The sequence below is a fragment of the Ahaetulla prasina genome, chromosome 4, assembly GCF_028640845.1.
Source record: "Ahaetulla prasina isolate Xishuangbanna chromosome 4, ASM2864084v1, whole genome shotgun sequence".
NCBI lineage: Eukaryota > Metazoa > Chordata > Lepidosauria > Squamata > Colubridae > Ahaetulla > Ahaetulla prasina.
Window position 1 is genome coordinate 61,472,134 of NC_080542.1, and position 20,910 is coordinate 61,493,043.

General features: G+C 36.6%; 1 protein-coding gene across 1 annotated transcript; it reads left to right on the plus strand.

Annotated features, from left to right (window-relative positions):
* Nucleotides 1-992: 992 nt before the first annotated feature.
* On the plus strand, nt 993-15,595 carry HUS1 (HUS1 checkpoint clamp component). Its single transcript, XM_058180478.1, has 8 exons — nt 993-1,129; nt 2,233-2,360; nt 5,729-5,905; nt 6,744-6,851; nt 8,129-8,203; nt 9,334-9,433; nt 12,648-12,779; nt 15,411-15,595. The coding sequence occupies exons 1-8, from the start codon at nt 1,024-1,026 to the stop codon at nt 15,491-15,493; spliced, it is 909 nt and encodes a 302-aa protein (XP_058036461.1). The 5' UTR covers nt 993-1,023; the 3' UTR covers nt 15,494-15,595.
* The last annotated feature ends 5,315 nt before the right edge of the window (nt 15,596-20,910 follow it).

Below are 20,910 nucleotides of genomic sequence, written 5' to 3' on the forward strand. Positions count from 1 at the left end.
AGTTTAAGCTTAAAGTTTGGGGAGTTTGGGGAAGAAACCACAGTCAGGTAGTGCATTCCAGGCATTGACCACTCTGTTACTGAAGTCGTATTTTCTGCAATCGAGTGTGGAGCAGTTTACCTGGAGTTTGTATCTATTATTTGCTCGTGTTTTGTTGTGGTTGAAGCTGAAGTAGTCATTGACAGGTAGGACATTGTGGTAGATAATTTTATGTACTTTGCTTAGGTCAGTCATCACTGGAGGTTTTTAAGAAAAAACTAGGCAGTCACTTATCTGAAATATGATAGGTTCCCCTGGTCGAGCAGGGGTTTGGATTAGAAGACCACCAAGGTTCCTTCCAACTTTATCTTTCTCTTAGTAGGCATAATAAGAAATGATTAGGTTAAGCTTTCTGCGAGCCCATCAGTTGTTGCTGCTGTTCGCCAGTCGGAACGGCGAAAACTTTCCGGAAAACTCCTAAATCGGGAGAACTGTAATCATCTTTTTTCTTTTAAAGCGTGTAACCTTTCCGGACCGCCAGTAAACAAAATAAAGGAAAGTGAAACAAAAATTGAAGGGGGTGGGGAGAGGAGATACCGTTGGCAGCGATTCCTCTGTTCGCTTTCCGGGGTTTCACTGTAGAGCAGGGGTCTCCAACCTTGGCAACTTTAAGACTCGTGGACTTCAACTCCCAGAATTCCCCAGCCAGCTTTGCTGGCTGGGGAATTCTGGGAGTTGAAGTCCACGAGTCTTAAAGTTGCCAAGGTTGGAGACCCCTGCCGTAGATGGAAGAAAATGATGAAAAGTGTTCGTAGGATCAGAAATTGGCCTTTTGTCGGATCTGCAACATTTCAGATTCCCACTTAATTGGGATGGCCATGAGAGAGGTTACGAAACCGACTCCACCGGCCCAAATGGAGAAAGAAAGAAAGACAGCTATCGCAGGACAAGAACTCTGTGGTTGTTTTTGCATAAACTCCCCACGACCTGCCCCTAAGACGCCTAAAACGGGAACCGGAAGTGCACTTGCCTCCCTTCTTCTCTATGGTTGATTGGAGGACGGCGAGCGGGAGCCCCGACGCCGAAGCCGTTGCTGTCATGCGGTTTCGAGCGAAGATTGTAGACGTGGGGTGTCTCAATCATTTCAGCCGTGAGTAGAGCGCGTGAAAAAGGCTCCAGCTCAGCTGGAAGGAAAAAAAAAAGCGCATTGGAAAGAGGGTACTCGGTTTTGCCTCCCCCCTCCGTGGTTGCTTTGACCGGCTGTCCGCCCGATTTGCAGTTTTTTAAAGAAGGGGCTCTTTTCTATCGAAAGAGCGGGCTTCCTCCGAGACAGGGCTCTGCAAACTTGGCTCTTTTAAGACTTGTGGACTTCAACTCCCAGAGTTCCTCCGCCAGCAAAGCTGGCTGAGGAACTCTGGGAGTTGAAGTCCACAAGTCTTAAAAGAGCCAAGTTTGCAGAGAGAGCCCTGCTCTGAGAGTATAAAGGTCTTCAAGGAAAATGCCAAGCCTTCTGCTGGGAACGGAAATAGAAGCGTAGCTATTGATTAAATGAAATAAAGTGTTTCATTTATTTGGCCGTCCATCTGTTTGTTCCATCTACCGAGGACAATAGATCCATAGCTGTCAGATGAATTGGATTAAACCAAGCAGATACATATTCTTTCCAGCGATTTTGCTTCCCAGAGCGTGCTAAACTCGAATCAAACAAGCCGAATACTCGGGCAATGTGTGTGTAGTGCAGGAAGAATTTCATGTTTTCATTCTGCCGTTGGAGAGGTAAAAATTACAGAGAAAATAAAAAAAAAAATTACAGGGATACTTCAAAACTTGCAGCTTATCTGTAATGAGTCTATTAGTACTATGTTATCTCAAAGACTCTCCTTTTACTCCTCCATGATTAGCAAACATTGAGTGAGATATAAAAATTGCTTGTTAATTATGTCAATAAAGCCACTTATAAAAATTCAGTCACAATTGCACATGGGTAAATAGATGGGGGGGGGGGAAACTATTACAGTGATTATAAATTTGGCTCCAAAGCTTCTTTGTTAATCTTACAGAAGTGATAACTTAATATTTTAGTGATGGGATATTACTGGAGTCCAGTAATTTTTAATGCAACTTCCAAATTAACCCTTAATTATGCCTGTTTGGAAATGAGGTTTCACCTTTTATTTTTGTTCCTTTGACTAAAGATGTTCTATTATACAGAGATATTAAGAAAGTATGTTGTAAAATGTACTGTCTTGACAGGTGTGATAAGCACAATTGCCAAGTTAGCTAAAACCTGTATCCTGCGGCTTACTTTGGATAAACTTTACTTCATCCTCAGTGACAAAGTGGCAAATGGAGGTGTTAGCATGTGGTGTGAGCTTAACCAGGTAAGAGTCCAGGGGTGAAAAATATTAAAAATAAGAGCCTTGGGGCTCTTTGCTACTCTTTTTTTTTTCTTGGCAACTTTTTGGAAATCTGGGCTGGCTGAGGAGCGAGATGAGCTGCAGTGGCAGCTTTGCTGAAGATAACCTTCGTCTCCCTCACACGACCCCCTGGCCGGGTGTAGTGGGGCCAGTAGGGTGCGAACGTGCGAAATACTCTCCTCAAGCGAGTGGAGTGGTGCCACCAGCAGCGTTGATTGAAAAGAATCCTCTGGGTGGCTTTAAATCTTGCACAGGGGACTTTCATTGCCCAGAGGATGCTTTTTAATCAACACTGCTGAAGGAATAAAGAAGCTCAGGGCAGTAGGAAAAGGAGGCTGGCCCCACTGAACCTTACATGCCCACCCCTGGGATCATGCTCAGAGAAAGCCAGAGCCCCCTCGCCAAACACTTGCCTGTCAGCCCGGTCAACCCGCCCGCTCCGCACACCTTCGCTGTGCTTTGGCCGAGCCCAGTCGCTCACTTGAGGAGGGTATCCCCGCTTGTGCGAGCCTTCCCGGCCCCGCAACAACTGACCAGGGGGTCGCAGGAGGAGGAGGAGGAGGGTTGTCTTTGATGAAACTGCGTGTTGCCAACACTTGGTGTAGGTAGAGTAGAGAGGGGGAAATTGCTGGAATTGCCTTGGCAATCAAAAGTGATTTCTGATATGCTTTCTACTACAAAATAACGCAGGTGGTCGGTGCTCATAAAAGAACTTAACTACTTTTCAAAAAAAAAAAAATACAACCCCAGCATGATTACACAAAGAACTTTCTGATAAACTGAAAGACAAAAAGACTAAGTAGAAAAAATGGAGAAAGACATAACTAAGAAACTAGCTTATAGCCCTAATCTGCAAAGATGAAAGCTAAGGCTCAAAATGAAATAAGACTTGCAATAATTGACAAAAACAATACAGTTTGTTTCAACATAAAAAAACAAGGAAAAAAGTCAAGGAAACAATTGGTCCAATAATGAGAGAAGACAGCAAAGAAATAATGGGCAGTGGAGAGAAATCAGAGCTACTTAATTCATTTTTTGCATTTGTCTTCATGGAAAAAGATAATGCAGCTCAGCCTATCAAAAATTTAGATAGACTACAAATACAAATTAAAATAAAAATATGATAAGAAAATACCTGTCTGATCTAGATGAGTTCAAATTATCGGGACCTGAAAGATTACATCCCATAGTTCTAACAGAGTAGCAAATGTGATCTTAGAATCTTTGAACCATATTTTTCCAAGATTCTGGAGAACCTGGGAACTGCCAGAGGATTGGAAAAGAGCTTATATGGATCCCACCTTCAAAAAAGAAAAAAAAATAGATCCAGGAAACCAGAGACCAATCTTCCTGACATCAATATTTGGGAAGATATGCAACAGATCTGTGAACATCTAGAAGCAAGCAAAGTTATAACCAGAAGCCAAAATGGGTTTGCCAAAAACATCATGCTAAACAAAGATTATTTCATTCTTTGACAAAGTGACTAAATTGATGGACCAGTGAAATGCAGTAGACATAGAATACTGGGATTTCATAAGGCATTTGACAAAATAGACCAAAACCTATTTCTTGGTAAGCTAAAAAAATGTGGGATACACAGCATCATCACCTGATGGATTTATAACTGACTGACAAATCACACTCATCATGTAGTCCTTAGTGGAACTAAATCTACATGGAGGCAAATAAGCATTGGGGTACCCCAAGGTTCCATTTTAGCCCCAGTACTTTTCAATATCTTCATAAACTATTTAGATGAGGGAATAGAAGGGGAACTTGTTAAATGTGCAAAATCTACACTAAACTGGCAGGAATAACCAACACCCCAGAAGGTATGTTCAAGATCCAGATAAATCTTGACAGACTTTAACAAAAAAGTCAACACAATTTTAGATTGCATTAATGAAGAGATAGAATCAAGATTACATGAAGTATTAGTACTGCTTTATAAAGTCTTAGTAAGACCACACTTGGAATACTGCACCCAGTTTTGGTCACCATATTATAAAAAAAGATGTAGAGACTCTGGAAAGAGTGCAGAAGAGAGTAACAAAGATGGTTAGGGGGCTGGAGACTGAAATGTGAAGAACTGTTGTAGGAATTGGGTATGTCTAGTCTAGAGAAAAGGACTAGGGATGACATAGCAATGTTCCAATATTTGAGGGGCTGCCAGAAAGAAGAAAAGGTCAACCTATTTTCCAAAGTACCAGAAGGCAAAACAAGAAACAATGAATGGAGAGAAGCAAGCTAGAATTAAAGAAAATTTTTCTGCAGAACAATTAACCAGTGGCACAGCTTGTCTTCAAAAGTTGTGGGTGGTCCATCACTGGAGACTTTTAAGAGACTAAACCATCATTTGTCTGGAATGGTATAGAATCTTTTCCTTTAGCAGGGGGCTTGATAGAACAGGTGTGTCAAATTGGTGGCCCGTGGGCCTGATTCCTCACATCCATTCCAGCTCTGCGAAAGGGGAAAATGTCTCAAAACGTCATGTGAAGAGAACCTGACACAGCGAGTTTGAAACCAGTGGACTAGAAGTTCTAGGTCTCTAAAGTCCATTCTAACTCTTAGTCTTTTATTTGGAGAGACACTGATTATGTAACAAATTCTGAATCTAAAGCAGTAAATCATGCAAGCAATGATAGCATAATGTAGATTGAATTTAAAGCAGCTTCTCCCATTCTTAATTGTCTCCTGATGATAGCATTTATTTCTTGTCACTACAGATTAATAGCATATCAGCAGAAAATTCAGAGGGAAGCTGATGGTCAGTGACTTGTATTTTATACATCCCTGATCTAGAGATTTATTTAATCTATGCATCTGCCAGCAAAGTAGAATTGAATATTTTATTTATTTAATATATAGCATAAGGTTGAATAAAATACAGGGTTTAGAATCCCTTTTTATTCAAACAAGGTTTTATTTGAAAAAAAAAAAGCTTCTGTTAAACTATAGAAAGGATTATAGTCAGGATCTATAATATTTTGTTGTGAGACTTTATTGTGTGTTGGAAGATTCTAACAAATGTTAGAAACTAATAATTTTTAATAATTTTTCCATTTGTTTGTTTAGTTAGCTATTATATGCTGTGGGTTGTTATTATCTGGTCTGTTTGTAGACATGTGAATTAATGTTTTTGACCATACTGAACTTTTTTGATAGTTCATACAAGTAACTATTGCAGGACTACATTCAGGACTATAACAGCTACTTTATTTATACTTACTTAGCTTTGAGAGCAAAAGAAAAACTAAATATTTTTAAATGAATCTCAGTATTAATAGCACTAGCCTTATCAGCATCTCTGCTTTCTAAAATTGTTCTAGATGAACTTCTTTGATGAATTCCAGATGGAGGGTGTCTCTGCAGAAAATAATGAAATTTATTTAGAACTGGCACCTGAAAACCTTTCCAGGGCTTTAAAAACTGCTCAGAATGCTAAGACAGTGAAAATCAAATTGACTAATAAACAGTGTCCTTGCCTTACAGTATCCATGGAGCTGGTGAGTAGAGAATTATTCTAAGTCTAATGTCAGTCTTCCCATCAAAGGAGAATTGCAGTGTATTCAGATATTTGATCAATAATAAAATGTACAGTTGTGTAAATGCTCATGACGCAGTAACTTCTTTCAGCATAACTTTTACTCAAGGGGATCTTCATATTGTTGAACATTTTGATACGGTTATCCCTGATATTATGGCATTTTAGCTCTTTGAAGTCCTCAGGTTCACTATATAGTATCAAAGGAAAATAATAGCTTTCAGTTTAGCTAAATTATGGTACTTATACTTGGTTACCTTTGCATGAGGATCAGTTTGGGGTTTTTATAGTTCACACAAACCATATAAAAAATGACGACATAGACTCAAGGGAAATCTGTTGCTACTTATTTCTGCGTGATTTAATTTATTAAACAATAGAGATCTGCATGTTAAGATTCAGGCTATGAAGAAGTGACTAGTGGGTTCAAAGCACGTTTTGCACTGTAAGTAAAATTTGTCCTCTAAGTTTCCAGGTAGCAGTGATTTCAAATTTGATTTCCAGGACTTTGATAATTGATTTCTTGAAAATTTGGCTGTGAAATTTGTCTAAACTTCTGGTCCAGGCAAACATTCAGAAGGAAATGATTAAGGGTAACCGTGTTTCATTATAACTATCCACACATGATTGGAGAAGAGATAACTTTATGGTACCAATTTTCACAGGCTTGAAGTCGTGGTGTTACTTGCAGCTATGAAGGAGTTGCTTTCTGGTATAAAATAGTTAATGGATGTTGCAGTGAAATGTAATTCTTTAAATAGCCAAAAATCTTTTGGTCATATAAAGTTTCTTTCTTCCAGCCTTCTTTGTCAACCAGTAGCCGCATTGTGACTCATGACATTCCTGTGGGAGTTATCCCCAGAAAACTGTGGAATGACTTCAGAGAACCCAGTGTGCCCAACTTCGATGTAAGTAACTTGATTTTCAGAGAATTGAAACTAGATTTTAAAAACAGTTTTATCTGGTTTCTTCTAAAATTTCTTGTTACATTTAAGCTTTATTGCAGCAAATTTCTTATGTTTTTGGCATAGCTGTTAAAACAAATATCCTTTTTTGTTCTTCGCATTTATGTTGATTTGATACCAGTGAACATTTTTATCTGGGATCTTTCTGATATTTTTATGATTTTCACACTGATTTTTATGCATTAGCGCCATGCATCAGATTATAAGAGATACTTCCAAATATAAGACTGTAATTCAGTCCAAGGTTTAATTCCACAAAACATGACAGGTGACACTGAAAAGTAGCTTGAAATCATAAACCAAATTAATCATAGTCAAGATCATGACAAAAGAACAAAACAAAAGAATCTCCATGGAGGAACTACATTTCTTATGCTCAAGATTCCCTACCACAAACCAATTCTTAAATATGGGCTATAGAAACCCTTGCATCACTCAGTTGATGTTCATTAAGCCTCATCTCACTCGGTTACTTGTCTTAATATAGTTAATACTTATTAAGCCGGAACTAGAACATTTTCGAGTGAGCTTTATTGCCAAGGTGCTTAGCCTGATTCTTTTCTTCACATGTTGTAGGTGGTTCCTTGGAGCAGGGGTCTCCAAGCTTTGCTGGCTGAGGAACTCTGGGAGTTGAAGTCCACAAGTCTTAAAGGGACCAAGGTTGGAGACCCCTGCCTTGGAGTATTGAGACAAGTCTTGATTCTGGCTTAAGTTCTAAGACAGAGTCAACTTAATTGATGCAGATAGTTAAGTAGAATCCTTCTCTGAGGAGTTAGCCCAAACTCAGGCCATGGTGCAACATAAATACTTCGACACAGAGCAAGTTCATCTAACTTACTGCAAGAGGAGGTTTTTAAACTTTGCTGGCCTGTCTTTCCCTATATCTAGAATTTTCATTTGAATGATGTAGGAAGGAAAAAGATATATTTATCAGCGTGGCCTGGTTCAGAGTTTAGTTATAGTTTTTTTTTTATTGAGTTAAATTTGGGTGAGTTCACCCAAAACTATATATTCAATCATGTGCTGAACCGTAGAATGTCATTTGGTTCTAAATTAGCTTAATTCTCCATGGGATAATCTATCATCCTGGAAAGTGTCACTGCCAAGATATTCCTAGGTCATCTAGAGTGCTACTGATTTTACTGAGTCCTTCGGGAGAAGGGCGGTATAAAAATTTAAATAAATTAAATAAATAAATAAATACTGATTTTATTTTGCAGGTCAGTATTTATTTACCTGTGCTGAAGACCATGAAATGTGTTGTGGAGAGAATGAAAAATCTCAGCAGTTCTGTTGTAAGTTACAATATGTTTAATTGTTAAGGCATATTTGGGAAGAGAGTTAAATATAATTGAGTTGCATTTCTACTTAATTATTGCAGAATTTTGGGACATACTATTTTAAGATGGTGTTTATATAATCAGTAATTGTATAAATTGCTTTCTCAAAATGAATTACAGATAAAACAGATCCATTGTAGGTTAGATCATGATGGGAATAATAAGATATTAATCTTTTTGTTTTCTCTCCTTTAAGTTATGACACAGGCTGATTTGGCACATAAAGTATATTAGGATTTGGTTTCTCAGCTTTTCAGTCTTGCAAATGAGCAAAGACTTCAAGTTTGTTTGGTCAATATCTGATAGTAATCTAATATGCAAACATATATATTTGATATTGAATGCTTGCCAAGATATTACGGCTGTGCAGCACTTAGAATTCATTTTGGGGAAAGGAATTTCAGTGTTTTATAGGCACAAATATAACACATTCTAGCAGCATCTTTTAATCAGTTGTATCTTCATCATGCTGCAGAGAGAAGCCCCTACAGTTCTGGGAAAAGATGTTGCCTTAAAAGATGATTCATTAGTGCCTTTTGCATACTGTGAAGCACCTTTGAATTTTAAGTGCTGCATAACATCAACATGCAAATATAGAGAGAGATCCACCAGTTCCTAAACAGAAACTGCGAAGAAAGGACAGTGAGATTTGCTATTTTTCACAAATTGTGTAACTCATATCACACCCCGGTGCTAATTGTCATAGTGGCTAAGATAATAGTGGTCCAAATGATTTTTTGTGGAGTGTCAGATTTTGCATTATATTTTGCACTAGCAACCAAATTGTGAAATGCTAAGATGTCTCCTTCAAAGATTGACTGATATAATCAGTATGGTAAATTATAAAAACATTTATTGGAAGGCTCATTAGACAATTTATTCTCACCTTTATTCTCAGTTCTTTGTCTATTTTTCCAGCCAAATGGGCAGCCTCTCAAAAAAACAACAACCACTTTTCATCCATGCATCATTTTTATTTTAAAAAAATGTTATGAAGCCTCTATTGTGTAAATAAAATGAAACTAGTGACTGTTACTTTTTTTTCACCCAGTTCCCTTCCCCAATTTTTGGTCAATTTTTGGCAGGTAATAGAAGCAAATCTAAATGGAGAGATGGAATTGAAAATAGAAACTGATCTAGTGTGTATTACAACTCACTTTAGAGATCTTGGAAATCCTCCCTGGGGTAAGCATTTTACTTCCTCTTTTTTTTTTCCGACCAGGAGAGATTTCACAGATCTTTACAAATGAAATAGTACAATGAGGCTAGAGGTATTTTACTGGGAATAAAGTCCCATTGAAAAGAGAGTGCTTTACATCTGCATGTAGCACTATATTACACATCACAGAATTGCAGAAGTGATAGTGACCATAAGGGTTATCTTGCCATTGCTCTTGAATGTTAACAAAACTCCCCTTATTCATGATCTTATTGTGAACACAGTAGCCACCTTGGCATTATAATGCAGATTTGGATGAGCTTAGAAGGTGTTCTGCAGTGATGTGCTGGAGTTGGCTTTTATCAGCTCACAAGAGCAGATTGCTAAAGTTTCTGGAATTTTGTGATTTGGTTGGGAGCAGAGCTGAGCCACTATGTGTTGTGAAAACAATGGAGCCAAAAGAGTATTTACCAGCACATCACTTATGTTCCCCCTATGTGAGATGTAAAACACCTGGTACCAGCTGTGATCCTGAGAAAATGGGGGTGCAGTTTCATCTGGAAAGCCTCAACAATTTTCAGAGAGTCTTTCATTTCAGAGAAATTTTATTTATAAAATTCTGCCGGCAGTCCATCTGGCCCTGGCGTTTTATCATTCTTTTGTCTTTTAATCACCTCTGTCAATTCCATCCTTGTTATTTTTTCATTTAACATAGTTTTCACCATTTCAGATACTTTGGGTAGTCCTGTGTTTCCTAAATATTGCAATATTTCTTCGTCTGGCACTTTTTCTTGGTTGTATAATTTTCTATAGAACTCTTGAATTATTTTCTTTTTACTCATTTTGGTACTGTAAGTTTCCCTTCTCATCTTGCAATTTACTTATCAATTTCTTCTATTTCTCCTTTTTCAACTTGTTTGCTATACCATCTTCCCGGTTTATTTGCATTTTCAAAAAAAATGTTTTGATCTTTTAATTTGTTGTGCCAAACCTTCTTTTTCCATTACATTTAAATTATGTTTTATTGTTTCCATTTGTAATTTTAATTTTCTTGTCTGAGGTTCTCTTTGTAGATCAGTTTCAAGTCTTTTATACTCTTGTTCTAGTATCTGTTGCTTTTGTTTCTTCTTATTTTTTCTAGCAATGTAGATTATAGCTAACACTCTAGCACAGGCTTTGGCTGTGTCCTATATATTTTGTAATGAGGTCTTTTCTGTTCACTTTGAAGAAGAATTTCATTTCTTGTTCAATTGTTTTAATTCATTCTTTATCTTTTAATATTGGCTGATCCAGCATCCATCTCATCTGTTTCCTTTGTCCCTTCTAACTAATTTTTATTAGATTATGATCAGCCCATAAGTTCGTTTCTATCTGTATGTCTTGCAGATTAGTGCTCAGTTCCGGGGACATCTATATCATGTCAATTCTAGACCGTGATTGGTGTCTATTTGAGTAAAATGTATCTGATTTTTATCTGAGTTTATTTCTCTCCATGTATCCTGTATACTTATTTCTTCTGCCATTTTGAAAACAGTCCCGAAAGAGTCCTTCTTACTTTTTACCTATTTTACTACTTTTATGGTTCAGTTTTGTATCTACAGTTGCAATTAAGTCTCCTATTATATATATATTTTCATACTCTATTTCAATTATCTTCTTATGCATTTTTTAATAAAATTCTTCTAGTCTGTTATTTGGTTATAAATTGCTATCAAAAGTATATATTTTTTATTTATCACTAGCTCCACCATCAAAATTCTCCCTTCTTTATCTTTGTAAATTTGTTTGGCATTTATTGTTTCCTTAATATATAAAGCCAACCCTCTTTTCTTTTGTTTTGCTAGTGAAAAATAGACTTTCCCAATCTTGGGGTATTCCAATAATTTACTGTGTTGAGTTTTAATGTGAATTTCTTGGAGGCAAGGTGTAATTTTTTCCCCTTTTCATAGGAGAATTCAATCCATTTATATTAACTGAGAGAAGTTTGGTTTCAGCTTCCATCTTCATCACTTATATACGGGTCTTGCTCTCCTAGTTGTTCTTATTTCTCTCTTGTCTTTTCCTCTCACTCCCTCTCATTCTGCTCACTCTATTTTCTCAGCCCCTCACTTTCTTCTTGCTATGTGTTTATTTCTTCTCTGGTTTGTTCCTCTTGTTTCTTGTATTCTATTTCTTCTCTTGTTTCCTGTCCCTCATTTGCACTAAAACGGTAATCAAAATTTTTTAATGCCTTGTATAAAGTATCCAGTCTATCTTTTTTCATTCCAATTCCCCTTAGGCACCAACCATTTAAAATTTATATTATACTTGATCAATTTCCCAGTCAAGAATTGATATTGTTTCCTTAAACCTCTAATTCTTCTTGGAACCTGTTTCAGAACAATGATTTCTTTTTCTTTGTATTGCAATGGTTCATCTTTTGCCTTTTTAAGTTTATCTTCTCTTGTTAATTGTTTTAACAAATCTCACTTGGAAGTTTATGTCTTTTCACATAGCCCGTATGTATTCTGAATATTTCATCCATCGCATTATCCTCCTGTTTATTTAAATTTAAAACCTCGGCTACTATCTCTATCATACCTAAGAGCTCTTCTCCTTTTTCTTCTTCAATATTTTGGAATTGTAAATAATAAGCCTTCTCCATTTCAAGCATTATTACTGAATCTGTAAGCTCTTTATTTTCTTGCATCGGTCTTTGATTTATTTCATCTACCTTTTTCTCTTCTTGTTCTGACTTTTCTGTTTTCTGAATCCTTTGTTCATTCTTTGTTATCATTTGCTGAAAATTCCCTATTTTTTCATCCAAATTATGTATTTTTTCTTTCATCTCTTTCACACCACTTTTCATTTCTCCCAACTCATTTTTCATCTCTCCCATGCTGCTTTGAATCCTCACTTCCTATTTCTTTGTCTTCAGTTGCCCCAGCTTTGTTCTGGCCATAATGGCCGTTCCTCTTCTCCATTGGTCAGGAGGGTGTGATCAAATGAAAGAACCCTGCTCTTCTGTGATCAATGAGGGATCCCTCCTTTCTTTGTCACCCCTCCAAGGGGACTTTAGCCCCTTAGGGCTTCCTAACAGAAAAGTATCGGCCGGTATTCATGGAGCTGTACTATCCAGTGACTGTCCTGCTGCAACGCCAAATTGGAAGTCCCAATTATAATGTTTAAATACTATGGAATTTAGAGCTAACCTTACAAGTCTGGGTGTAGATAACAAAATACTTTCTGTTTGAATTTTAGTATCTTTGGATGAGTCTCAAAACTCTACTCACGAAAGAGACCCTATGAATATGGCTGAGGCACGCATTGATATTAAGAGACTTCTCCAATTCCTTGCAGGGCAGCAAGTCAACCCCACAAAAGCACTATGTAGTAAGTGTTCCTTTTTGGATAGTCTTAATCAGTTTAGTCTTAATCTAGGTACATTCAATTATATAAAATATTAGATAGAATTTGCCATTCTTTTCTATAAAATGAAAATGTCCACTAGTTAATTTATTCAAGTTGAACCAATGGTGTTCAATGGAGGATCAGTTCTGGATCAAATATTTATTTGTTTTTCCTCAATTTCTACAGTTGTCCATCTCAACGCTTGTGGGTGACTTATAATTAAAACATACAATAAACAATAAAAACACTTTAAAACAATAAAAAACTAAATAAAATATTTATCTAAAATAAATATGAATATTGATACCAATATCAGTTTGGTAGCCTCAGATCTATGACTTTAGCAAACTGGCAAAATATCCTGCTGGCTATAGGAATATTTGTCATGCTACTGCAAATCCATAATACTCATTTGGCTGAATTCTCTCCTGGTAATAGACCACTTCAACAGACTTTAACTGAACTGCCATTCCATACAGTTTTGGATTATTGTTTTATATATATATATTTGCATTAAAAAGCAATATATATATTGCTTTTTAATGCAAATTCATGGCCACCAGCAAAAAAACTGATTTGTAGTGCAGTTGTTGTAGTTCTTTTGTCTTTTTCTTTTTCCTTCAAAGTTTTTTCTAATATTTATAGATTGCATTTAATCTTACCTTTACAGTAAATAATGATTTCTTGATTATTTCCCAGTGATTTATATTTTTCTTGTTATTTACTGTTCTTTGACTTGTTTACTTGTTTTGTTATAGCAAGTACCATGCAGAACTTAAATTCTGAATTTCCTGTTCATACTGAATTGAAATTATTCTGATCAAGTGCTGAGGAAGGTTTTATAATTTTCCAGTCAAGTACCGTATTTATCAGAGTATATGATACACATTTTCCCCCTAAAAGGGGATGAAAATTTGGGTGCGTCTTATACATCAAATGTAGCCCTGCCCACCCACTAGCCCTCACCCTTTGGCCTCTGCCTCCCAGCAAATTACCTCCTTGCAGCAAGAAGAAACAGCTCATTTCAGCTTCAGCACAGCCTAATTAGCATAAGTTGATTGTCCATTGGATCGGCCTCCCAATTCTCAGCTGTTTCAGGCTGCAGGGATTGCCATTGCCTATTGCTGCGCAGGCTTCCGCTTTTTGCTGCAAGGAGGTACCGTATTTTTTGGAGTATAAGATGTACCTTTTTCCCCCAAAAAAGAGGGTGAAAATCTGGATACGTCTTATACTCTGAATGTAGTCCCGCCCAGCTTCTCAAACGGAGTTTCAGAGACTGAAAAAAGCATCAGAAATGAAGCTTCAGAAAAGAAGCCCCCAAACAGAACTTCAGAAAAGAAGTTCCCAAACAGCTTCAGAGGCATTTTTTCAGAAGCTCTGGAGGCTTTTAGAAGCAGAAAAAAGTTTTTTCTGAAGCGGAGTTTCAGAGGCAGAAAACAAAGCAAGGCACAGAGCTCACAACCAAGAAACCTGCTGCTAAAATTCACATCTGGGAACAGCTGATTGGGGGTATTCCGGGAGGCCAATCCACCTGCCAATCAGCTTTTTTCTTATTTCCTCCCCAAAAACTCTGGTGCATCTTACAATCCAAAAAATACGGTAAGTTTCTGAGCGCAGATTTTTTTTTCTTGTGCTAATCAAGCTATGCTGAAAACAAAAACGTAAAAGCAGTAAAGCAGGCTATTTGCTGTTTGCTGCAATGAGGCAAAATTGCTGGGAGGTAGAGGCAGAGGCAGATTTCTTTTTCTTGTTTTCCTCACCAAAAAAGATAGGTGTGTCTTATAGTCCAGAGCATCTTATACTCCAGAAAATACAATAGTCCTCAATTTACCATGGCCCTTTAACAACCATTTGAACTTACGATGGTCATGGAACTGGTGCTTCATGGCCCATAAAGCACCCTTGGCCATTGTAAATGGTTGTACCTCGGGCCGGTCAAGTTTATGACCAGTTGTAGTGTTCCATGGTCATGTAACTGCAATTTATGGTTATTTTTGCTATCTTTTGGTAAAAAATGCCATTTAAATGAATGGCTTTGATTAACAACTACCATGCTTTCTTTGCAACAACCATAGAAAGGGGTCTAGGACAACTCACCATATCCAACTTCCTGCATCCAACTTGCGTCCAGATTGCCATGGGACAACTCTTCATGGCCAACTCACTATGGGACAGCTTACCATGGGACAAGCCTTTCACTAATTTTGAACAAATGGTGAAGTAGAATAATTAAAGAAAGTATGCAAATGGAGGGACAACATGAAATGTGAATGACAAAAATTAATACATTTTTAAATTATGTTAAATAATTGAGTTTAATTGTTCTGTGGCAAGTTGCCTTGTGGTGTCTCATGGCAAATGGGCCATGGTGAATTGACTGGCAGGATGGCCATAGTGAGTTGTCCCATTCCGATAGAAAGGCCAGGAAAATATTTCCAATAATATGCTTTTCTTGACTTACGACTGTAATGACTTATGAACAAATTTCTGGTTCCAAATACGGTCATAAGCTGAGGATATATGCAGTCTTCATTGAATAGGAAGCATTTGACATATCTCCATGCTTCACATTTGGTTTTGTTATTCTTTAAAATATGGATTTGTGTCTTGCAGATATTGTAAGTAAGAGAATTGTTCATTTCATCTTACTTCATGAGGACGTCTCTCTTCAATATTTCATTCCAGCCCTTGCATGAATTGAAAGCCATTCCGGCTTATATCTTCAAGTTGTTGAAATAGGTTAAAAAGAATGAAGGGAAAGATGCTGTCTGTCTATTAAAAATTCATCTTGTAGCCAATTTACTATCTCTCTCTTTCTGAGTATATGGAATATTTTTAAAAATCATGCAGAGAATGTGGGAAGGGAATAAGCACAGAACTAAAGACTTCAATCATTTGTTTTTATCTGTTCAGGAATTATGAATTTAACTACTGTCAAATAGCTGTCTCTAGGAAGATGTGATTTTTAGCAGGAAGGGTGCTTCATACCCAAATTAAAAAATATATATTTTGGAAAAATAATGAACTTTTGTCTAATAGATTCAATTAAGCATTGACCTAGATAGTTGGGTACTGTCGGGATTTAACATTTTGATGATGGTATCATACAAATGAAGCAAATTACATCATATTATTTGCATATGTATTATGTGGAATAAATATCTGTTCCAATGTCTGCAAAAGATATAAATTGCAGCAAAAAAATTATATACTGCATGCAAGTCCATTATATCAAACTTTGATTTTATAAAGTTTATAAACTAAATAAACATGAAAAATTATAAACACATATCAAACATAGGTAAATAATCATTTAGGATCAATCCACATGGATAGTAATACATATTTATGCATTAACCTTAAACATTACAAAGTGAGGCAAACAAGGAATGAAATAAACTTTACAGTGGAACTAACAGAAATTCCTGAAATTGGATTTGACAGTTGATTCCTAGGTAAGAGTGATAGATGGCAGTGATGGGCATCAGCCGTACATCATAGCAGATAAAAACAGTTGCGTGCCAAGGGAGAAAGAAGTGAAAGAGAACTAAAAATTCAAGCAAAGTTAAGTAAAATTAAAGATGCAAATGATGAGGAGGAAAGAAAAGGACAATTAAAGAATTGGTGCTGCTGCACAACAGACAGACAAAAGCAATGGCCCAGCATGACGTTTTCAAAAAGGGGAGAAAAGGAGGAAGAATAATAAAGCAAAGTTATGTAAAAGTTAAAGAGGAAAAGAAATAGAACAGGAGGAAGAAAAGAGGATGGGGAAAAGGTTGCAGGGGTGTACAGCTATTGTTGGGCTCAATCAATGCAGGGTGGCATTGTAATCAATATGTACAGTAGGTGGCAGTGGTGTTGGCAATATTGCTGACGGCAATTATAGACACAACTGACATATGCAGGTAGTAGCATCGGCAATGGGTGTAAATGGTGATGAATGCAGCAGGCAGTAATGGTGCAAAGTGGCGTGCACAACTGACAGCAGAGGTGCGAGGTAGCAGATGCAATGAGGTGCTTATCAGGGAGAAGAAAAAAAAGTAAAATTAAAGACAAAGGAAGAAAGGTGGAGAGAGAAGGAATGGCATCAGGACTACAGCAGGATGTGCAGCACTATTCAACACTAGCTACAAGAGTTAATACAACATTAGCTACAAGAGTGAGCAGGGGATTAACTTAAGTATTAATTCATCATTAACCTGAAGAAGGAGCAAAAGACCAATTTCCAAAAGAAGGAACAGACCCAAAGATTGTTTAAAAATCGTGCATAAAGCTTTTTTTTTTTTAAATTAAAAATTTTAATTTCTTAAAAGTGTTCAGTTTTTAAAATTTTAGAATTTTTAAAATCTTTAAAAGAAAAAAGGGTCAAAAGACTAAAATAATTACACCAGTTTAGTATCTTAAAATAAAACCTTATTAAAATATCCCAAAGGTGCTTTTTCAAGAGGCAATGGGACTTTCTGGTTTTCTTTGAAGATGTTTCGCTTCTCATCTAAGAAGTTTCTTCAGCTTCTTGGATGAATCTTCTTCAGCTTCAGAGCTGAAGAAGCTTCTTGGATGAGAAGCAAAAGTCCAGTTGTCTCTTGAAAAAGCACCTTTGGGACAACCGTGATCTGGGTAACTGAGAATCTGCATAGACTTACTAAAACATATTTTTAAAAACATTTAAAAAAATATTTCTAAAATCAAGATTTTTACAATTTTAAAACAAAGTAGGGATCCATAGGTGACTATATGTTCTGCTCCACTCGCACACACAGAAGCCTGCTTTTAGAGATTTTTTTATTAACGTTCCCAGCAATTCCCTTCAGCTAGCCTCAGAACTGTCCCAAATAAATCTAGCAAAGGTTAGTTCGCAAAACAATGGCCAATAGTCCATAAAACAATGGAAAGTTTCCCCAATAAGTCAGTCCACCAAACAAACTTAACTCCACCAAGCCAAACTGAAATATACCCACAAGAACTGACTTGGCAAGAGAAGTTCAGAGTGTCCAAGGCACAAAGTCAAGTTGGAAGTACAAGGAACACAGAGGGGCGTGGCCATGACCGTGGTGGGGTAAGGACCTTTCCTTCACTTCACAGGGCTTAATAATGAAGATTTATGAGGATTAATGCTGTTTGGAATGCACCGTTATGGATGAAAGTTAATAAATCATGAAGTGGAAGTGTTAATAGCCCAGCAGACTGAATTTAAAACTGGTAGGTCATTTGAAACTGCTTGAATTAAGGAGTTTTTACTGCGTGGAATGACCGAACTGGCAGACACGATGAGTTTGGAATAAACTGCTGTCTTTTGCTTTCCTTATTATAATTATCGTGTTCTGTGTTAAATGCTGAGGCTAAGGAATATCAAAGACTGAATTTGCTAATGAGAAGAATTTTAATTGAAGAGATCGATCTTTTGTGCTGGACTGACTAGCTGAAGAAGATTTTATTAGGTGGATAATTTTTTTATTATTATTTTTCTTTTGAGAGGAAATTAACAGCTTGTTTATATTATAGAAAACAAAAAAAGGACTTTGTTTTGAAGTTCAAGCTGGTTTTTTTTTTCTTCTCTGCCGACGTGGAGAAAAAATGGCGCTGATTAAGCTGTGAGGTAATAGTGTTTCTTTGTGGAGTGAATATGACTCATAAGTTACTGATAAGCTACTAACGAGTGCAAATAAGCCGCTTTCGCTTCAATTAAAGATTGTCGCCCTTGATCTTCATCAAGACCCTCTGTAAAATTGGTTTGACTGCTGTCCTTTGATCTTCACTAAGACTCTTTGAAAATTGGAATCCCAGTTTGAGAAATTTTTGTTTTTTTTTTGAGAGGAAATTAATAGCTTGTTTATATTACAGAAAACAAAAAGGACTTTGTTTTGAAGTTCAAGCTGGTTTTTTTTTCTTCTCTGCCGACGTGGAGAAAAATGGCGCTGATTAAGCTGTGAGGTAATTGTGTTTCTTTGTGGAGTGAATATGACTCATAAGTTACTGATAAGCTACTAACGAGTGCAAATAAGCCGCTTTCGCTTCAATTAAAGATTGTCGCCCTTGATCTTCATCAAGACCCTCTGTAAAATTGGTTTGACTGCTGTCCTTTGATCTTCACTAAGACTCTTTGAAAATTGGAATCCCAGTTTGAGAAATTTTTGTTTTGTTTTTTCAAAATGACTCAACAACTTTCAGAAACGCAGCAAATTGCTGCAGCTTTAAATAAAATTGGGGAAAAAATAGCAGGACTATCAGAGCGTATAGATAAATTGACATTTAAACTGACATCTGAAGTGCAAAATTTAAAGCAAGAGATGAATGATAACTTTGCTAAACAAAAAGAGGAAATGATAATGATTAAAGATGAAATGGAGCAGCTGCATGTGCATGAGGCAAAAGTAGATCGGCAAATTGGCAAAATATTTTATAAAATGAGCAGCAAGATAAGAGAATTTGTCTTTTGGAAGAAGAGATGAGGAAATATAATTTTGTTATTAGAGGAATCTCGGAAGAAAGGAGGATAAATTGAAACAGCGGGTTTTGAAATGGATTAATGATTTGGATACGCAACTTACGCTCACATTAGCAGACCTGGCAAGTGTTTTAGAATTGGATATAGAAGGCAAAATGGTTCTAACAGGAATGTGCTTGTCAGGTTCGCAAATCTTGGTGATAAGTTGGAAGTTATGGCCAAGTTAAGAGAGCTGGGAGATGCTTTGAAGTTTGAAGGGAAGACTATTCAAGTCTTCCCGGATATATCAAGAGAAGAAAGGGCATGGAGATTTTTTTTAAAACCAATTACAAAAGTTTTGAGAGATAATGGAATTAAATACAATTGGAGGCCACCACAACAATTGAAATTTTTTTATAAAGGAAGGATGCGTACAATCACCCCAGATATAGATGCATTATTATATTTACGGGAGCTTGGACTGATTGAGATGGAGGATTTAATGGAGATAAAAGATCAAATGCTTCAGATGGGTGGAACATACGTGGAAACATCAATCTCAGAAGAAGAAAAAGGGGCTATTGGAGGGCAAGACTCTAAAGGGTTAAAGAGGAAAGAAATATCACCTGTGTTGGTTGAACAGAAGAAGAGTCGTGAGGATACAGTAGGAGAAGAAGCAGATAAGAGTCTTGGAAAATATGAAGCTGAATGCGGGTCATCGCTATCTTTTTTTTTGAGTGATGAATTTAAATAGACAGCCCGAAAGAAGTGCCCCGGGCATTGGCACGTCCCCTCTCCCCCATTCTCTTTATAGAGGCGAAACCGATGAGGATGTGGGGGAAGAAGATTGTTTGTACTTTATTGTTTGTTTTGTTTTTTGTTTTTTTTCTGTTTGCTTATTGTTGTTTATATGGTAGTTTAATGTCGGGTGGTGGGGGGCACAGAAAGGAAGATGCGGGGATAGGATTAAAAAATTTATATTTTAAATGGGAGTTATAAAAATAATGTCATGGAATGTGAAGGGTACAGGGAATCAGATTAAAAGAAGAAGATTGGAGCTTAAGATTAAAAGGGATTTACCAGACATTTTATTTTTACAAGAAACCCATCAGAAATCTGAAGATTCAAATAGAATGTATATAAAAGGTATGCAAATATATGAAAAAGCATTTGGAACTTCAAAAGCTAGAGGAGTTGCAACACTGATATCAGATAGGGTGTACTTTGAAAACATAAGGTAATTTTGGATGAAGATGGAAGATATGTAATAATTGTTGGAAATCTTAATGAGGAAAAAGTGACACTTGTTAATTTATATTTACCGAATGAAAACAAAGAGAATTTCTTGAAAAATAACAAAATTTTGGAGAATGAAAGTGTAGGAAAGTAATTGTGGCTGGGGATTTTAATTTAATCAGAGATAAAATAGACAGTACTAATCCCACCGCTGTGGAGGAGCAAATAAAATGGGGATTTTAAATATGTGGATGCTTCAAATGGCGTGGTTGATGTGTGGAGAGGTTAAAGGAATTGAGAGAGTATACACTTTTTCTCTAAGATATATAATACATATTCTAGAATTGATTATATTTTTCTTTCTAAAGATTTGTTGAATAATGTGGATAAGGTAGATGTGGGAATTTTAAAGATTCTGATCATGCAGAAGTTATGGTGGACTTAGATTTTAAT